Genomic DNA, 21,464 nt, shown 5'->3' on the forward strand with positions numbered 1-21,464 from the left:
CATCAATTTGATGTAATGATTATGTAGTTCAAAAGAATATGGATACTAAAAATATTGCAACCTGTCGTAAAATCAATTTGCTATAATAGGTACATGGATAATCTAAGTACAATATCAAGTATCCTGGGAATTAAATTCATTTGAGAATGCTTATCTAATCCACATATTTGTTGAATATCTTATTTATATTTAATATAATTATTTGAGAAATGTCACATGGAATATAAATACCTTAAAGTTAATAATATCAATAAACATACAAAAATGATAATTACCTGTTGATATCAACACCTTCTTAGCAATCACATAACATAGCATCTCTTAATTTGCCTCAATTTATTAATCAAGTGCTTCAGAGCCAGAATCAAAGTATGATCAGAAACAAAGAATAAAATATCTCTAGCATATAATATCAATTTATATGCTAATGAATTATATAAAAAGAATCCCACCTCATATTATGAACTTGTCTAGTAGAACAAGCAAACTGCTCTAAACAATATCAAAAATCAAAATGGATATCCTTATCTGGTATTTCAGTAGAGTGAAAAACTAGATTAAGGCAGCCATTGATTTAGACTTAAAGCTCCGTACAAAAACTGGACCCATTTTATAAATCCTATGGGAAATCCATTGCTAAGGTAATTTAGCTATGATAATATACTATCTATAGATTTCATTGGAAGCTTTGTCTGCAAGTAATAGGATTGTGGCTTTGTCTTTTCCATCTTTACTCAAATCAATAACATTAACATTAACAGCCAAATATTATCTGATCTATGTCAAGTTTGATTATTCTTGACAGTTGAAGCAATCACTTGCTGATGTCTGTTGGGTAAAATATCAGTTAAGACTTTAATCAGTTAAATAGGATGTTAGCACCTACTGTATGATCTTTACCAGATATAACATGACATATGTGTCATATTTCATTCATTAAATGAAAAGGATAAGAGTCCAGTTTAAAAAAATATAATTGGATAAAATCGATAGAGTTTGGATAAAATGTATCAACAAATACTTTATATCATTCTGCAAGAAATCCATAAAATCCTGTTACATTATCATTACTCTATTTTTTTCCTTTCTATTCAATAATATCCAATTTGCAGAGATGGCCTGGATTGCCCTGCAATTTTCTTGGCAAGGTTTTTCAGAATTGGTTTGCATTGCCTCCTTCCTAGGACTGAGAGAAAGTGATTGGCCCAACTGCCCAAAGTCACCCAGCTGGCTTTTTGCCTGAGGCAGAACTAGAACTCACTGTTTCCTGGTTTCTAGCCTGATGCCTTAACCAGTACATCAGACTAGCTCTTGCCTTTACTGATAACCAATCAGTCAAAAAGTAATTAATAATTAGTTTGTTTGTAGAACACTCTCTCTAAATTTGATGTCTCCATGCCAATTCTAAAATAGCATTTTAACTTGTGCAAGTAATAGGAAGCTTCCATGATAAGCCCAGCTATAATTTTTAATCTCTATTTGTTTTCTGGTAGTTTTGATTTCAGTCTGAATTTCTGTTTTTGAAAAAAGCATATAAAATTCACTTTCATATTACCTATATACAGAGATTGGATTTATAATAAACCTAGCACAGATCCCTTGGGCAATATGCAAGACATAAACAACTGAACAATCAGAGCAGTATCATCCTGTTTCTCTTGTTTAATTAATATTTTCTTCTTGGGCTTTTCAGGCATATAAAAGGAAAACTGAAGCAGCAAAGAAGGAATATCTCAAAGCTTTGGCAGCCTACCGGGCCAGCTTGGTTTCCAAGGTAACAGACTATGCTTCATATATGAATTTCGATGGTTGTAGCAATGATAAATTAGTTGCAACTCAGGGACATCTCTGGGGAAGAGCAAGTTTGTAAGAAACACACTATAACCATGCCATCAAAATGAATTTAAGTGTTAGCTACATTCTGTATGAACTAAGTAAAATACTCCAGCATGCCTCAAGGATACATAGTAAAGATTCTAGTTTTCTTGGTTTTAAGAAAATAACATTGAATGTTCTGGGGTTCCCTTGCCTTCTTTGGAGACAAGGTTATGAGCTCACTCTATGTTACAACTAAATCCAGTATTTTGATTTAGAAATATGCCTAAATACTTATTTCTCTATATAATTAAGGAACATTTGAAAGTTTTTTGCAGGTATTCTAAACTCCTTAAAATATAATTTCTAATAACTCAACCTGTCTCAGTCTATACCCTGGTCCAGAAGCTTTAGCAAAGTCATTCTTGTCCAGGGTCATATAGTGCTCTCAGACGAATCAATAGGCAGATATTTGTCCCGTCTATTCAGGGATTGAGATCAGCAAAGATTAGAATAGTGAGTCATGGTTCATTAGCAAGTCAGAAACTTTTTTTCAGACAAAGAGACAAAGGTTTTAATGAAGATTGATATATGTCCTAGCATTACACAGGATCAATTTATTACCAGTGTTTATTAACAACTACAGTTAACCTCAGAATTTCCGTCATATCTTTTTGAAATTGTTAAGCAAATCATTTGGGCATTAAGTGAACCATAAGGTTGTTAAGCAAATCCTTTTTCCTAAATTGATCACATTTGACCACAGGATGGTGCAACCAGTCATAAATAAATAAATGCAGGCCTGTTAAGTATCCAAAATGTGATGTAGGAAGTGATTCAAATCCATTTCATTTAATAAGATTCCAATAAGATTAATTAGGCAGGATCTGACATGGCAATTCAGTTGTATTGAATTGCAACATCAGACTATTATCTTCCTCAACCAACAATGGGTGTGGTGATGAGAATTTAAATCTGTATCCAGACAAGTGGAGACGCCTGCATTAGATGGAATTATCTTTACTAGTCATATTCACATTCTTTCTTTTTTCTTTCTTTTTTTTTATATTTGAAGAAAATTTTGCTCTCCAATGATAAAAGGGGACAACAATAAAACAAAGCTGTAGTTTTTAATATATGATCAACCAGAGAAGAATTGTTTGGAATTTTAATGGCTATAGAATTGAAATTTAATTGATGTAGAATATAAAATGTATACATAAAAATGGACACCATCTAGTGATGGAAAAGAATACATGCATACATACATACACACATGCATACATGCACATACACATACAGTATGATCCATTGACCACCTGAAAATCAATTATGAGCAAAGGGAATGTAGTTGCAATTGTTTTTCCTACACATAATAATGGCAGCATGTCTATGCTGAAGGAGTAACATAGACATATGAGGAGAACATATGGCAGCTATTATTGGATGATATTACAGAGATGCATTGTAGACAGTGAGAATATAAACCTCAGGTGGTACAGTAACTTTGATGAATAAAATTTGATGAATCTCTAAATTTGATCAATAAAACAAATAAAAATTAAGTGGCTTTGGAAGCAAGGAAGATATGGAATATTTAATAAAATAAAGGATATATTGGACTGTAATAATATTTTAAAGCCTATCCGTTTTGCTAATTCATAGACATTTTTGAGTGAGTTTGGAATTGCCACCTTTGATCAACAGCTGTTATGTGTAAGGGAATTATAGTATATATTATAGCTAGCATTGGCCTTTTCTTCTTAATTAGTGTACTTTAAATGTTTGTTTGCTTTGATTTCAACATTATTTCAATATAATGAAACAATATTAAAAGGGGGGAGGCAGAAATATCTAACAGTGAGGATCAAAGAACAGAATCTTGATTTACTGATCATCTTGACCTATCAGTTCACAGAGAGTCCCTTGGCATTTTTCTGTAATGATACACTTGTTTGCTTCCTCATTTGCTATTGGCATATATGTGATGTCAATAAGCAGGCTATGGACTGCGGTTGGGGGGAGTGACCCTGGAAAAAAAAAGTACAGTGGTGGGAGAAGATGGGACATGTTCTTTGTGTTGTAGACACAGTGTTCTCTCTTTCTCTCTCCCTCCCTCTCTCTCTGATTATATTACAGAGTCTCTTTACATAAATCCACCATGCAGTGGCCATTAATGTTAATATTATAAGAAAATAAATTTACTTTTTAAACCCCTACATCATTTTAATTTTAGTATAATTAAAATCAAGTAATCATACACTTCACGCTGTGCAATGAGCACTAAGGAACTTTGCCTGGAGTTAACTGAGCCATGCTTGAAGGTTAAGAGCTGAGGCAAAAAGGTCAAAAAGGAAATAATCTGAGTCCCTGTCACTGGGTTGAGTGTGTCAAAAAATTCAAAACTGCATTGAATGAGTTTACAGTTGAATATTCTGATATTGGTATTCCATTCATGCTGCATCTAATTCATTGGCACACTATCTTACAGCATTTAGCAAAGCAGTAATGATAACTTGTGGTATTCTTTCTTTTTTAAAAAAAACTGACTTTCATATTTAAATATAGCTGGGATGAAAGGTTTTGGAGAGAAAAACCCATTTATCTTTGCAAGCAAATACCTTAAAATGTATCTATTGCCTTAGAGAGGCAAATAAATGAAATTCTGTTAGAAATTGTCTGCATTTGAAGCAATCCACAAAATGGAAGCAGGTGGCATAGCAGATAGGATGTGCAATTTTGTCAAAACTATGAGAATAAAAAAGGATCCTAATGGATAAGAACAGAGATTAGCAACATGGTGCTTATGGGCAGCTGCAAATCTCATCTCACTTAACTTTTAAAAAATTATTTTAAAATAAATAAATGGAAAGCTGATTGCAAATCAAAGTGTTAGCTTCAAGATCAACTTATTTCCAATAACTTCTGAGATTGTCATATAGGTTGCATAGATGTTCTTAGAAAATAAGTGTGATTAGAGCTGTAGCCCAATTGTTTTCCCTGGGAATTTGCCCATTAGACAGAAAATAAACAGAAATACTGGCAAAAACTGGCAAAAACTATAACTGTAGAGACAGTGGGATTAGACCACCATGTTGCCTTTTGGTTAGTCCTTAGATGGGAAATTACCAAGAAATCCCCAAAGTTATAAAAGTTAGATTGCAAGGTGGAATGCCCAAAGAACAAAACAGAAAATTATTTCCTTATTATTGTTTTTTAAAAAAACCCTACACAATTGTGTCCCATTGTGGTAGGCATTTTGTGAAAGCATTTTCAGCATGCTGTCAAAATTCCAGTTTGGGCTCAGGGACCTCAAAAGTCTGCCCTCCTCTGGTTTAAACATTGAATAAGTAAAAGGTGAAGCTAAATGAAATAATGACATAATAAACTGCCTTCTATTTGGACCAAATTTGGCTACTTTGATTAGCAGTAGCTCTTCATGTATTTGAAAAAAGTCATATGTTATCCTTTAACTAATTCTGGGTACAAAGCATATTGTGTGCTTAAGCTGTAGACCCTGAAGGATTTTATGTTAATTAAGCTTAACTCCAACTGTGTTGCTGGTACTACTTATAGTATTAATGAGCAAAATGTTTTGTATAATTGATTTACCATAGTGCTGGGAAATGCAATAAGTTTGTTGCACTTTTTGCTGCCATATATTCTTCATCTAATATAACCATCGAAAACTGTAGACTTTTTACTTAATTGTACACCATTTATAACTGTGAGAAAAATGTGAAGTCCCAATCAAGAACACTGTGATTCAGTTGCACATTAAAGGACAAGATTTATTTATTTATTTTATTTTATTTTATTAAATTTTTATACCGCCCTTCTCCCGAAGGACTCAGGGCGGTGTACAGCCAGAATAAAAACAAAATATATACAATTTAAAACAACATTTAAAAAGAGCAAATTTTAAAGGCTGATTATTAAAATTTAGATTTAAAAATTTAAGAATATTAAGAATACCCAATTAAAATCCAACACTAATTATGCCAGTCCCGCTTTAATAAATAAATATGTTTTGAGCTCATGACGGAAGGTCCGAAGATCAGGCACTTGACGCAGGCCAGGGGGAAGTTCGTTCCAGAGCGTCACTGCCCCCACAGAGAAGGCCCTACTCCTGGGGGCCGCCAGCCGACACTGTTTGGCGGACGGCACCCTGAGGAGACCCTCTCTGTGAGAGCGTCTGGTCGGTGGGAGGCAAAGGGTAACAGCAGGCGGTCTCGTAAGTACCGGGTCCTAAGCCATGGGCGCTTTAAAGATAGTTACCAAAATCTTGAAGCGCACCAAAGACCACAGGAAGCCAGTGCAAGCTACGGAGCAGCGATGTCACGTGGGAGCCACGAGCGGCTCCGTTACTACTCGCGCAGCCGCATTCTGGACTAACTGCAGCCTCCGGGTGCACCTCAAGGGCAGCCCCATGTAGAGAGCATTGCAATAATCCAGCCTAGGCGTAACCAGGCGTGGTGACCGTGCATAAGGCATCCCGGTCAAGGAAGGGACGCAACTGGCGAACCAAGCGAACTTGGTAAAAGGCCCTCCTGGCGACGGCCGCCAGGTGTTCATCAAAAGACAGCCGTCCATCCAGGAGGACGCCCAAGTTGCGAACCACCTCCTTTGGGGCCACTAACTCGCCCCCAACAGTCAGCTGCGGATGCAGCTGACTGTACCGGGATGCCGGCATCCACAGCCACTCCGTCTTGGAGGGATTGAGCTTGAGTCTGTTTCTCCCCATCCAAACCCGTACAGCTTCCAGGCACCGGGACAGCACTTCGACCGCTTCGTTGGGGTGGTCCAGGGTGGAAAAGTACAGCTGAGTATCATCAGCGTACAGATGATAACTCACCCCGAAACCAAGATGTAGTGGCTTCAAGGGACTAAGGCCTTTATATTGGATGCATGTATTAGATCAGGGGTCCCCAAACTTGGCAGCTTTAAGACTTGTGGACTTCAACTCCCAGAATTCTCCAGCCAGCATAGCAAAGCTGCCAAGTTTGAAGACCTCTGTATTAGATCATTACACCCAGGGGTAGGGAGGAACCCCAAGGCTAGTTTCCTAAAAAATGAAGAGATAGTAAAAGGATTTCAGAATTCATCTCTGTTAACTGGATCTTGTGAACAAGGCTCATCATTCAATACATATGTTATCAAGCATGATACAACAACAAGCCTCTTGTATCTGACAACAAAAGTCACAGCCCTAAATGTCCACAGATTATGGTTACTGCATAAGTCTTATTTAAGAAATCCAGTATTTCATTTTTATTTTTTTCTAAAATTGTTGCTCCAATTATGAAATCTCTACCAGAGTTTATATAGATTAGAGAGAAATGAAGATTGCATTAGCCACAGATGTTACAGAACAATATAGAATATGAGGCATTAATACAAATTTAGTTGTCTGCTTGCTTCAATGATCTTAAGTTACAGGAAGTGAAGAAAAGCTAGCATAAGCACATTTCTATTCTATTTTTATTTTTTTTAGTTTGTTGGAAAGGGATGTTCAGTCATGTATTTTAAACTTGTTCTTATATTTCTGTTCTCATCATGAGTGGAAGCAAAGATAAAGATTTTATAGAAAGGCAAGCAATGCTGTTCATTAATCTATCCAAAGGTGGTCTAAGTTGCACTTAACTAATTTTCATTGCAATTTATTCTCTTCGTGTGTTTGTCTTTTTGTTTCTCTCGTAGAGTCCAGCTGACCAAGGCGAAACAAAAAATGTTCAGAGCAGCCAACCTTCAAAAATGATCCCACCCAAACAGCCCTTGTATACAATGCCACCACAAGCCTCGTCACCTTATCCTGGCTTGGGCTCCTTCTTGTCCCCATCAGATCTGCAGAATTACCGTGGTCACCCTCACCCCAGCCTCTCCAGGACCCTGAGTTCCAAACCTATGTTGCCCAGTATCAGTGCCTCACCTCCTCCTTCTTTCCAGATTAGCCCCCCTCTCCATCAGCAACTCTCTTTGCATCACCCGCAGAGCTCCATCCTCAACCAGCCCCTCAGCATGCAGCAGGTCCCCCAGCAACCTATTTTGTCTCCTTCTATGGCACTACAGGTACAGCCTCCCATGAATTCTTCACCACCAGGCCAACAGGTGAGTGGCTGAGTTCTGAAGCAACCGTTCTTAAACAGGTTGTGCATGCGGGTATAGTGATTTAAATCAAAACCAGCTGTGAATTATTCAGTGGGATGTTTATTTATTTATTTATTTATTTGATTTTTATACCGCCCTTCTCCCGAAGGACTCAGGGCGGTGTACAGGCAGAATAAAAACAAACAAGACAATATACAGTATAAAATACAAAATTAAAAAACTTATTATAATTAGCCTAAAAATTTAAAATGTATAGAAAAACTAAAACCCCATTTAAAATTCATAATAGAAAATTATAAAATCCATAAAATTTTAAGCCAGCCCCGCGCGAATGAAAAGATGTGTCTTCAGTTCGCGGCGAAAGGTCCGAAGGTCAGGTATTTGGCGTAAACCCGGGGGAAGTTCGTTCCAGAGTGTTGAAGTAACCATAAGTCAAATCCCAATTCTCTAGAGCAGTGATGGTTAACCTTTTCGGAACCGAGTGCCAAAACTGGAGTGCTCACAGGCTCGCCTGCACACGCACCAGAACGCTGGAACCAGGAAGAGAGCAGCTGGCCAGTGCACATGCATGCAGCAGCCAGCTGCTTTTCTGGGTTCCATTGCACGCATGTACGCTGGACAGTTGCTCTCATCCAGGTTCCTGTGTGCACATGCATGCCAGCATAACCCAGAATAGAGCAGCTGTGTGGCGCGCATGCAGGCAACAGAACCTGAAAGAGCAGCTGGCGATGGCACGCATGCCCACAGAGAGGGCTGTGCGTGCCTTCTAGCACATGTGACATAGGTTCACCATCACAGCTCTAGAGTAAGTGAATTTCAACCTGGAGGTTTGACAATGGATGTTTTCCATCATTGTTCTCTCAAGCTAAATTTGTGTAGAACGTCTTTTCTAAATTTTATGATTGCCCTGTTTTGAGGCTACCTTGATTGTGGAAATAAATTAAATAATGATTTGTTTATTTCCTCCAGGAGCTTCACTGGGATATAAATTTAGTTGTTATTATGATTTCAGCTTTTCCCAGCTGTATGTCTCCAGATATACTGGGAACACGTTTCTGAGGATCCAAGTTACTAGCAACCAAAGTACATTTGGAGGGTACAGATTTCAGAAGGCTTGATTAGGGCAATATCTGAAACAATATTTCACATCAGGTCTCTCTCACGTTTTTTCGGAACTACCAGAACATGGCTTCTGCTAAAACCACAATGAAGACTTTTCTTGCCACATCCTCATATAATCAGTTATTTTAATACATTACAGCAGTGAGAAATGCAGTTCATGTGGGGAAAAGACTATGATTGCAAAGAAAAATAATAATAAAAGCAAAAGTATTCTATAATAAAACAGTAAATGTGAGATGACTTTTTTTCAGAAAAACAGGTTGTAAAGCTAGAATAAGTGAGAATACAAATTGTTTTACATAATAAATAATCTGAAATAAAGGTTCTTTAGCACGTTCACAATTGTTCAGATATCAGCATACTTGGTTCATCTGGGATTTCCCCTTTTAATATTTTTTTGAACTGGTTATATATAAAAGCCAAATTGTTCTGCTAGTAACTGTCTTCTGTTCTTGTCTTCTATTTTTAGGATTTTTCACATATTTCATCCGAGTTTCAGAACAGTGTTGGACCACGATCACCTGGTGCATCAAACCCTCCAGGAAATACTGACTGGGACAACGATTATTCCAGCAGAGAGTGTGGGATTAACCATTGCAGGCCAGTAAACAAAATAAAAAACTCTAAGTTATTTAGAAGGCTGCATCCATTTACACAATTGGAAATTTATCATTTAAGGTCACAAAGGTCACAAAGAGAGAATAATGAAGTAAACAAAACACCATATTCCAAAAACATATATGTTTCCTTTGAACATGAGTGCTTTTATTTAGATTTTGCATTTCTAAGAAAGAAACCTATCTTGTTCCCAAAACAATTGCATGAATTTTCAGAGTAAAATGAACTATATTTAATCTAACAGAAACAGAAACTTTAACTTTCTTTTTTTCTCCAATTTGTATTCAAAAGATTAATTTTCTTTCTTTTATTAAGAATTTGCTTGGTGTACTTAGAATATGGGCCTCAGTGACTTAGTTAAAAATACTGAGCTTGTCAGCTACAATCCAGGTTTGAGACCCGAGCACCATGCAACAGAGCTTCCGTTACTTGCCCCAACCTCTGCCCACCTAGCAGTTTGAAAGCATGAGAATGCGAGTAGATAAATCAGTACCATTTTTGGTGGGCAGGTGTTCTATGTACCTCGGTGTATAGTCACATTGGCCACATGATCATGTGGAAATATCATCAGATATTTGGCTGGCTCCCTGGCTAAGAAATTGAGATGATCCCTAGAGTCAAATACAACTGTCATGGGAAACCTTTACCTTTATCTAATAATATAAGACATGATGATTTATTTCCCTGATGAAGAGTGAGTGACAGAGCTGACTAACAAGAGGGAACAAATAGAAAGATGGGTTAATTTACAAAAGAAACTCTACCCTTCTTTACTATCATCTGGCTCCAGCCTTCTCACTTCCCTTGCATAAGGCTTCTTCATTATGTACCGTACATTTGTATAAGTAATCAGAAGTATTAACTTATCTCCATTTATTATATCATGACACTAATTCTTTGCAACATCTACTTTAAAGCATTTAAGTCATTCCATTGTAGCCATTATAATTTTCAGTGCCATCATAATTTTCAGTGTTCTTTTTACTTACCATAGAATCGGGGGGGGGGGGGGGAAGGATTTTCTAAAGTCAGCAAAATAGAATACAGTATTTAATACAGTAGTAGGCTATTCTAGAAAACTGGTCAAAGGCTTCAGCAGAAGGAGGACAAAAACTAAAAATGGTGACAGCAGTTATGCTGTTAAAGCCTTGCCCTGTTTAACGTGTGTTGCCCCACAAACACAAATGTGGGCAAATATGTATCTATTGGAAACTGAAGTAGCCAAGACTTATGAAACTCTCTGGATTTTGCCAGCCTAACAAGGAGCATTTTAGCCCTGAAAGATGGGGCAACTTTCTTCTGAATGTATGTGCTGGGATGATGCTTGATGTCATTCTTTGCAACGTGATGTGGCTTCCATTTGCTAGCTTGTTCTCACAGACTTCCAGTATCCTAAGGCCCTCAGAAAAATCTGAATTGGGATATACCATGAATTGTTGTTTTGCTAAGACATTGTTTACTGGAATAATATATGTGACTGCTTTTCTCCAGTTAAAGCTACTGTTATGTTTTCAGTGTTCGTCACTTTAGTTTAAATATATTACTCTTCTTGCCAATATTTAAGATTCACTGGCTGGATATCTTAATACAATTTTGCAATTTAGGATTTTATTTCTTAAACCCTTTATATAAAAAATTGTAAACTTGGCCAGGAATGAAGACAGAATGAGTGAACCGTTAAAAAGGGAATTTCAAAAAAGTCCTGACAAAGAGAAAAGTGCGAGATACCAACTCAAACTAATGCCATCTTCATCATCTTTGATATACAAGGGGTAGAAGAAACTCTTAACTGTTTTTCAAGATTCTATATTCTACCTTACAATATTAAATGGTGTTCCTGGAATCTCTGGTGTATCTGTTTCTTGATCTAGCCTAATTTGGAGGGCTGATATTTGGATAGAGAGCATTCATGAGAGCCTCTGAAATAAATAGTCTGAATTGTGAAGCAAATTGTGAAGACTATGAAGCAAACCACACATATTGCTGAGTTGCATGCAGTCAGTTTGTCCAAACAAAAACAGACCACACTAATTCATGTTGGAGACTAGAAGGTTCAGTCAAAATTATATAATCTTCCAAATCATTTGAATAAGTGAAGAAATATATTTGGGGGGGGGGAAGAGGAAATATAAAACATGGGAAATGCACTTAGTTGAAATTCAATTATTTATAATGATATCCATAATGTGTTTGGGAGAGCAGTTTGTAAAATTAATGAAGCTCTAGTACTGTAGCACCATGCCATTCATGTTCATATTAATTCTGTGCTAAGGATAGGAAGATAGAACATGCTAAGTGCAGACAGTAAAAAGGACACATAAATGAATTATGAGAGTGGATACTGTAGGTTGCCAATACCTTTGACAAACAGGTGCTTTAGTATATTTTCATTCCACAACGGAGGGCTGAAATTCATATTGATCTTGGATGTATTCACTTAAGTATGGGCCTGCTATAGGCACATAAAAAAGAGTAGAGCCAACCAATTTTTAATGGAGAAAGGATATACAGATGAGGCAACTTTTTTTCCCCTTACCTCTCTGTAGTTACCTTTCTCTCGATAGTCTACTTCCAGCATATCCAACAAGATACGTTGGTGGTGAAATATTTAGTATCACCACATGTACAATACTGCATGTGCTTTATTCTATCTAAAACACAAGCTTATAGCCTGCTTTGTATGTGATTAAGGCATACCTGTCATGAAACTGTACAATAGTTAGGTTTGACACTGATTCTCACTCTGATCAGTCTTTTTCTTAGTTTCCAAAGGGGCAAAATTGTTCATTTGTTATGAAATGCAATGAAAGGCATATTTTCACCTGTAAAATTGTGAATGGGTTGAGGTAGTAGAGTTAGATAGCTTGGAGGTTGCACAATTTTATTAGCTGAAAATTCTTCCATGAAGCTCTTAGATGGGGGAACCAGTTATAGGTTTTAATTTGGTAAGGCTTTTCAGGATTTAGCTGATTTTGCAGAAATATTAACTAACATTTAGAATTCAATTAGTATTTGCAGTGTGTGTGTGTTTGTGTTTGTTTGTGTGTGTGTGTTTGAGTGTGAAAATAGATTTCAGAAGTCTATTTGCAGCAGTGTATTTCTATGAGCCTGTATTGTAAAACAAATCCATATCTATTAGCATTCAGCAAGCATAAAATATATTCAGATCAACATGGTGGAGGTATTCATCATCTTTTTTTACTAAGGAATAATCAGAATTAGTCTTTGTCCTAGTCAAGATTTCTAAGAAGGCCAACATTTTTGCTGCTACAACCTGTGGAAGTTGACAGAAGGGAGAGAAAATGGTTGGCTCTTAGGAATGACAGGCAAACTGTGATAACACAGCTAAGTGTACCAAACAGGAATGGGGAAAGAGAGGCAGAGATTAACCGATTCTTCGCTGTAACTTTTCATAATTATTACTAAGGGAAACAAACAGCACAATGTTGCAAATAAAGAAGCTGATTTTGGTCTGAACTAATACAACTGTATTTCCCAAATCATTCTGTTCTACATTGGTCAGGTCAGATATTATCTTGAGTACTGCAGACCAAGGCTGAGCACCATGCTTTAGAAAGGATTTGCGCTGACAAAAGTGGTAGCGGAAGGTAGCCTTGAAAAAGAACAATTGAGGGAGGATACAATAACGTGTGCCAGATGAAGTGGGAAGCAGAACGTAAGATCTGTTCTTACCGTCCCAGGATGCAGAAAACAGAATAATGACTTCAAATTAAGGCAGCATCTAACTGAGTATTAGGATTGGAAGAGCAATTCAAAAGTAGAGCATATTTCCAAGGGTGGTGCTCATCTTCATTGGATGTATTCCAGCAAAGGTTGGAGTGCTTTAACACACATTTCCACATTGAGCAGGGAGCTAAATGCTGTGGCCTAAATGGCCCCTTATGTTACTAAGCTGTATCACTTTCACCACATGAGTAGGAAGTATAGCAGTCCACCAGAGTCTCGGGTTTAGAATGGATTTAGAAGTATAATGACCATATTAATTTTTTTCCCTAAAGTTGCAGCGCATTGCCAATCTCAGTTAAGTAAAACAAAGCCTCTGGTGGCTCAACAGACTAAGCAGTCTGTTATTAACACAGCTGCTTGCAATTACTGCAAGTTCAAGTCCCACCAGGCCCAAGGTTGACTCAGCCTTCCATCCTTTATAAGGTAGGTAAAATGAGGACCCAGATTGTTGGAGGCAATAAAAGTTGACTTTGTATATAATATACAAATGGATGAAGACTATTGCTTAACACAATGTAAGCCGCCCTGAGTCTTCGGAGAAGGGCGGAATATAAATTCAAATTTTAAAAAACCCAAAAAAAGTGAATTATATAGATAGATTATGCAATGTAATGCAATATAGCAGTTAAAAGTGCACATCCACAGTTTGCATGACCATTAGCTGGGCCAGTGATGTCAGCTGTAGGAATAGTTACTGCCAATAGTTTCAGCTAGAGGATGAACACAAAATTTTATTATGGATGGACTGTAAGACTTGACCCTTTCAAGTCATTCCGTTTAGTTCTGTATTGACTCTCTGATTGACAGCAACTCTCCAAGTTTACAGATTCCCCCCACTCTGCAAATACCAAGAATTCAGCCTTATGCATGTAAACTATGTACCCTAACACTGATCTGGTATCTTTGGGCTGTCATTTCTGAGGATTAACACCCAAAGAATGATGCACTACCGAGAATTGTATTTCCAGTCAGTTGGTATGTAAAAGCCTGTTGTGAAACAAATCAAAAATAACAAAGCCTGGTTAACAGTGTGCAAAGGGATGGCAATATATCAGGCATGCCACTTGTGTGCTCTAGCTGGCCTAACAGGCTTCTAAACAAAACAGCTGCAAATAATTTGATATCTGGAGTGCCAGTTGGGCATTGGAACAGAAGCCATATCTTCCACGGTCCTGAATTGTTGCTCCAACGGGGAAGGCTGACTGTTATTTGGGTAGCCAGTCTGCAGTTCATTCCCAGACATAGCCCATGCCCAGCTATGATTAACAATGGAACTATAATTGGTCTTATCTCTGTGGTAATGGACAGTATCAGTGCTGTAATGTCTGAATAGCACACAGGGCTTGGATACTTTTTATTTTCGGTGCTCCCAGCTGAATTGGCTGCTTCCAGAAAGGCTAATGAGCTAGTCTTAACTGTAAGCAGTTGTTGTTCCTTATGAGACTGTCCCTACAGTGCCCTTGCCTAATATTTAGGGGCAGTACAATAAGCTATGCAGAGCTCACGCTTGCTTATTATCAGGATGTATTTGTGTGGGTTATAATTAAATAATTCAGATATTTATTTATTTATTTATTTATTTACCGTATATACTCGAATATAAGCCGATCCGAGTATAAGCCGAGGTCCCCAATTTTACCCCAAAAACTGGGGTAAACTGGGGACTCGAGTATAAGCCAAGGGTGGGAAATGAGGCACCTACGGTTGAAACCCTCCCTCAGCTGAGAAGGCTGGCGGCTCCCCCGCCCCGCCCTCTCACTGCACCGGCAGGGCTTCCCCGCGCTAATGCAAAAGTCCGCCAAGTTTGCGCCGTCCGGTAAAATGTGAAAAAAAGAAAAAAAAACTCGAGTATAAGCCGTATATACTCGAGTATAAGCCGAGGGGCTTAAAAAAAACAAAAACTCGAGTATAAGCCGTATAGACCCGAGTATAAGCCGAGGGGACGTTTTTCAGCACAAAAAACGTGCTGAAAAACACGGCTTATACTCGAGTATATACGGTAATTAAACTTTTATACCGCCCTTCTCCCGAAGGACTCAGGGCGGTGTACAGCCTGCATTAAAACAATTTATATACACCCTAAAATAACAATTAAAAAACTTATTCCATAAAGGCCGAAATTAAAACCGTCCAAATTGACCAATAAAATACCCAATAAAATGCAATTAAAATTTAAAATTTAAGAATTTAAAAATTTAGCAATTAAAAAATCAGGCCAGTCCCACTTGAATGAATAAATAAGTTTTCAGTTCCCGGCGAAAGGTCCAATAGGTCCGGTTTAGCTCTGCCTGGTAAGGCCTGTTATTAAGAACACAAAGCCTGCAATTACTGCAGGTTCGAGCCCGGCCCAAGGTTGACTCAGCCTTCCATCCTTTATAAGGTAGGTAAAATGAGGACCCAGATTGTTGGGGGGGCAATAAGTTGACTTTGTAAATATATACAAATAGAATGAGACTATTGCCCTATACATTGTAAGCCGCCCTGAGTCTTCGGAGAAGGGCGGGGTATAAATGTAAACAAAAAAAACAAAAAAAAAATATGGGTGAATTTCAAGCAGAGACAGATAAGTTGTTGATTTTTAATTTCCCTACTGTCTTTTACAATGTGGACCTCACAATGCAGAGGTACAACACATGAGTACTGCTTGTATCATGGTTGCTATGCTGTTTTTTTAGCAGCCTGTCACAATCTCACATCCCCTCTTTTTTTTTTCTTCTTACAGCATGCTGCCAAGGGACAAGTCACTCTACCTCACTTAAGCCCTGACATCTCCATTCTGCAAAGGTGAAAAGGAAGGACACTTAAGTGAGTCTGTGACACAGGCTACCCAGGTGGGCATCAAGCAAGTCACATGGAAAAGAGAGCATGGCTTCATATCTTGATTCTGAGAGCAGCCTGTCCTTTGTTTTTTTTCTTCTTCTATCTTTTCTTCCTCCTTCTTCCTTCCTTTCTCTTTCTTCTCAGAAGTCTACTGTATGTGGAAGCCAACCATGCATAGATCATAAAAGAGCAAAATTTACAAAGGTTCACCCCATCCCGCACGCAACTTTCTTGCTTGCTACCTAGCTAAGGACCATTTTCCTAGCGAACTGCTTTTTAGATTCAGCACAGACTATGGCACAGCACTCAACGGCATTAGGCTTGGCTCAGCTGGAGGAGACGCTCTTTTGATGACTTGCTAAAAGGCACTAAACTTTGTGCAAGACAAATGTGAAGTCTGTGTGAATATTGTACATGCAAAAGGCCTTGAATGTCTGGCAAAGAATTAAAATTCAAAATAAAAATAAAACTATTGTTTGGAAGATGGGTGGACAAAATAGCTGGGAAGCAAAAGTGCAAATATGAGAAGGAAACAATGTGAAAAAAAGACCATGAAAAATATAATTTGTTGGATAGTTGTAAGTAGCTTACTTAAATGTTTTAGAAGTGTGCTAAAGACATCTTTAAAATTCTTTTGTGGAAAAAATAGTAGTTTACTTTATAGTAAAAGCATTTTATATTAATTGTAGCACATTTTTTTAGTTATACATAGAATGAAGATGTGTATAAAAAACAAATGGAAAAAAAAAACCCTGCCAAACTCGTTTCTATTATTTGTACAGCAAGAAATGGACAATTTATATCCATGTTATATGGCATTATTATATTTTTTTCAGCCATATGTCCATCTATTTAAAATTGCTGACAAGGATTTTTGTCTATTTATGAAAAAAAAAAATAGAAAGCAGAATTACAGTTTATGAAAAGTGCGTTTTCCATGTTTTTTTTAATTATTTTTTATTTTCTTTGTGGTGCTGTTTATACAGTACCTGCACATTTTGACTCACAATGCTTATCTTACCTTTCTTTATAATAAAACATAAAAAAAAGTAGAATCCAAGGCGTCACATTCTTTTGTGGGTCATACAAAAGTATCACTCTGTGCTGCCATTTCTCACCAATGAAAATATGGTGGCATATGCTTTCAGGAGATGTGTTTGCATCACTTCTATAGTTATGGGAGTATCTGGGCACACGTGGAGTTCTTTTGCTCATAAAGATTTCTTTCTTCTCTTTAATGGAGGATTAAGAACACACAAAGTGGATGCATTTACAGAATTGCTCTTTGTTTCAAAATACACAGGAGAGCCTCCATCATCACACAACACAGAAAAGCCCAGAGTATCTTAAATGCTAATACATTAACTCTAGCCCAAGTTTTAATGGACTGAATCTGTCTATTGAGATGGATCTGCTTACTCAGGAATTCTTGTGTGTATCATGCATAAGGCTCTGAATAATAACTATATGCTTTAAGGAAGAGTTAAGCACCTTTCAATAGATGAACTTTGGCTACGTTCGGATCACCATTTTAATTAGTTGCTCATACATAAAACTTTGACCCATGGTACACTTCTGCAAGAATACTAGCCAGCACTTCACTTTTCCAAAGGAGATGGTGGACTTGGGGACCCTGGTGTTTTTGTTTATCTATATCATTTTTATTAAGAGTTTTTATATAAATAAAAAAGCAAATGTAAAGTAAAATATGAAAAAAGAAACTGCAAAAAGCAAAGTAGTATCAGAAAAATGTTATCTTTGACCTTCTTTTAAATAGTTATAAACAAATTCATTATCCCTTCCCTTTTTTCACATTACAAGAATCTCTTCAGCCCCTTATTTAGTCCTTTTTCAATCATCAAAACCATAAATCCTCACTTCATTTTTTTCCCTTTTGAGAAAAAAGTGCATAAAGATTTTTTTAGTCATTTATAAAAGTATTTCTGACTATACAGATCTTTTTTGGCCAGTTCTGACATCTTTACAATCCATTCCTTCATTGTGGGAATTTCAGGGTTTCTCCATCAACCTGCATTAAAAATCTTGGTTGGAACTTGATGTTTTTGTCCGTGAGCAGATCCATGGAGAATCTAAAATGGAATACATGCTTTTGACAATCGGTTGACCTTTAATCTCACATTTGAGAGTGATGGTGCAGACTTCAAGCATGAGAAAAAAAAGATCTCTAGATGTTCTATTATCTATCCATAGAGATATTTTTTCTACATCTGTGTGAAAACTGTTTTTGATAGTCATATTATAGATGTGGACTGACACACAGAAGCAAATCCCATCAAGTTTGTCGGACTTACTTCCGGGTAAGTGAATATACAAGTGTAGCATTAGATACAACATTACATTTAAGCTATTTTTATTCATTAATGGCTCAGACTATGTTCTCGTCCTGACATAAAATCAATGGTTTTCCTCTCAAGGTTTTGACGTGAGAATAATACTTCTGTAGAATTTTTTGTATACCAGCTCTTTATGCCATTGCTCCAAATATTTCCATTTTCTTTTTTAAGGAAATAGAATAGCTGTAGTGCATGGGGTGGAGGTTGCTGTTAAGAAACTGAATAAGTATTATTTTCCACAGTTTAAAAAGTTTAATTGGCTTATTCATATCTTTCAAATTCATTCAGCATGGCAGGCAGGGTTGGCTCTAGATGCTTTGGCACCTTAGGCAAAGTCTCATTTGGGCATCCTTTAAGGTTTTGGTCATCTAATTCTTTTAGGAATTTCCAAAATTGTGTGAATGTGTGTGTGTGTGCTTTAGTTTTACACATGATTTTTTTTTTTTTGCCCCAATTTTTTTTTCTTTTCTGGGACATTTTCACCCTCTTTTCACCACAAAATTACATTTGACATGTTTTGTCAAATATATTTAATGTATTCGTTAATCCTCACTGAAAATTGCTGAAATTGATGCTTGCTATGTGTAAGTTGGTAAAAGAATGTTGGAAATCTTTGAGATGATTTTCTTAGGGCACATACAGAAAGATGGTTGTACACGAGAAACCATAACTGAGGTTTCCAATCACAAGCCATTTTCATGCATCCTTGTGTCAGTGGCCTTGCGTCTGTGGACATGGAAATGCCATTCTAGCAGTGAATGCCCTTTTTGTATATCACTGCCTGGTGCTTGAATAGATGGCCTGTGCAATCATACCGGAAATTCTAGGTACATCCTGCATTCTACCTCTTGAGATCCTGGGAGAAGATAAGAATATGCCATTATGAGTATGAAAACATGCTAAAGTGCAGCCTTATCAAAATATCAAAACTAAGAATTTTGATGACAGTGGAGCTTTGCTACATGACATAACAAAAACACAAAGAAATACTAGCAATCATAACCAATGTATTACTTTTTGAATCTGTGCAGAGGGAAAAAGGATGTTAACTTAGGCATCAACGTGAGGGATGACACAAATCCAACAGAAAAGAATATAGATGCTTTTCTATACAGGGCAGAATGAGGGCAATTGTCCTGGACCTTATACATGGAGGAGATCCCTTTGCAAAATAGCTCAATATTTGAAGCTATTAGATGAAATATTCCAAGTGTTATTCCAATATTTCTGAAATTCTGCACACATTCCTATTAAAGTATAAAACAGGAAAAAAAACAGATTACCATGAAATGCTATGAAATAAAATTGGGGGGGGGAGCTGCTCAAATGAACATTCCAGCTTTGAGCATGCCAGAATTTTTAAAGCGCCCAGGGAACACAAAGCCCATTCTATCATTATTTGTTAGATCACACATGACAGTTCATGTGTGTAGTAGCTATTTGCTTCCCAGCGAAGTAGATTTATATGCTTTCTGCCACTGCACTCAGGGCAACTCATTGTTCAACAATGTTTACACTTTACAGTGTTTTAGTTAACAGTTTAATGGATGGGATAGAAGAAGGGAAAGGAAACTTTTTTTAAAAAAGCAACTTCTATAATGGTGAGGAGGACGTAGCTACAAATGATGAAGTCCTAGCCTGGCCTAGGATGGAATGAAGGAAATATCTCACTGTCTCACTTCTGGTCCTGACCTGGTGGAATTGCTATGGATAATTGCAGTTCTCTGAACATCTGCCTTGCTAATTGGTTGTGCTTTATTTCTGCATCTTGAATTACTACTTCACAAAGCCACCTTTTTTCAGCCAGGCACCATTCAGGCCTATTGATCCAATCAAGTTTTGTATAAAAGTATCAGAACACATTTATTCATCTGCGCAGGACTGGATTAGATTTTAAATTTATACTGGTTTTAATGGGTTTTATTATTTATATTGCTTTTTTAATAATTCGGCCATGTAGAATAAGTTTTTTAACTGTTGTTTTTAGTCTGTATTTGTATGTACTTTTTTATTTGCTTGTGAACCGCCCTGAGTCCCTAGGGAGATAGGGCGGTATATAAATGTGATAAAATAAATAAATAAATAAATAAATAAGTATCTTGGGAATCTCTAGGATGACAGCATCATGTTTACATGACCTTTGGCAACTCTGTCATGCTCTAGTATAGTGGTTTTAAAACTGACTCTTTTCCAAGTCTTATAAATATCATTACTGTACCACCACAAAAGAACACAAACACAACATCTTGTTTTACACAAGCATCTCACAGATGTTTCAGACTGGATCTTCAACTCACAAAGAAGCATTTACAAATTATCCCCAATATATATATGCCCGGTTTAAGAATCACTGACTTAGAATGAAATAATAGAATAGGAAGTGTCAATTAAAGACAACAATGTCAGTCCTATTCCATTTCTGCACTTTTAGGTATATATGTTATGTAATCTTGGTTTAAAACTATTATATTTAACTAAATTAATTAAAATGGTGAAATTATTCCATACCCTGGTGCCTTGATGTGTAGTGGAAGAACCTGGGGAGGGAGTCAAAAGAGGCATCAGCCTAGAGAGTCTCTACATAGCCACAAATGAATTAAGTCCAACCTCTCCTGAATTCCATTGACCCTTATCTAGTGCTGAAATATTGCTAACTGTTAAGTAGAGAAATCTCTGTGCTTAGGCATGAAATCAGTTTAATTAGAACTTTACTTTTGGTAGTGTATTTCACCCCTGACGATGAACTGCTACTGCTTTTCCAGTGTATTTCATTTCATTCACTTTAGATAAAAATTTCCCCTTTTTTCAGTATTAATCTATTATTTTGACTCATTTCTATAACCTATCAATATCATTTTAGTCTTTTATTTCTGGAATATG

The 21,464-nt window shown here is 36.9% G+C and overlaps 1 protein-coding gene across 4 annotated transcripts in view; it reads left to right on the top strand.

Moving 5' to 3' along the window:
- Positions 1 to 20,589, top strand: part of TOX2 (TOX high mobility group box family member 2) — a 264,272-nt gene extending 243,683 nt beyond the window's left edge. For all 4 annotated transcript variants that reach the window (XM_058175389.1, XM_058175390.1, XM_058175388.1 and 1 more), the window contains 4 exons: positions 1,694 to 1,774; positions 7,516 to 7,923; positions 9,515 to 9,645; positions 16,133 to 20,589. In XM_058175389.1, the coding sequence (XP_058031372.1) occupies positions 1,694 to 1,774; positions 7,516 to 7,923; positions 9,515 to 9,645; positions 16,133 to 16,169 (657 nt within the window). In that variant the 3' untranslated portion in view covers positions 16,170 to 20,589. The remainder of the gene's footprint in view (positions 1 to 1,693; positions 1,775 to 7,515; positions 7,924 to 9,514; positions 9,646 to 16,132) is intronic.
- The last annotated feature ends 875 nt before the right edge of the window (positions 20,590 to 21,464 follow it).

This window comes from Ahaetulla prasina, chromosome 3 (assembly GCF_028640845.1).
Source record: "Ahaetulla prasina isolate Xishuangbanna chromosome 3, ASM2864084v1, whole genome shotgun sequence".
Lineage (NCBI taxonomy): Eukaryota > Metazoa > Chordata > Lepidosauria > Squamata > Colubridae > Ahaetulla > Ahaetulla prasina.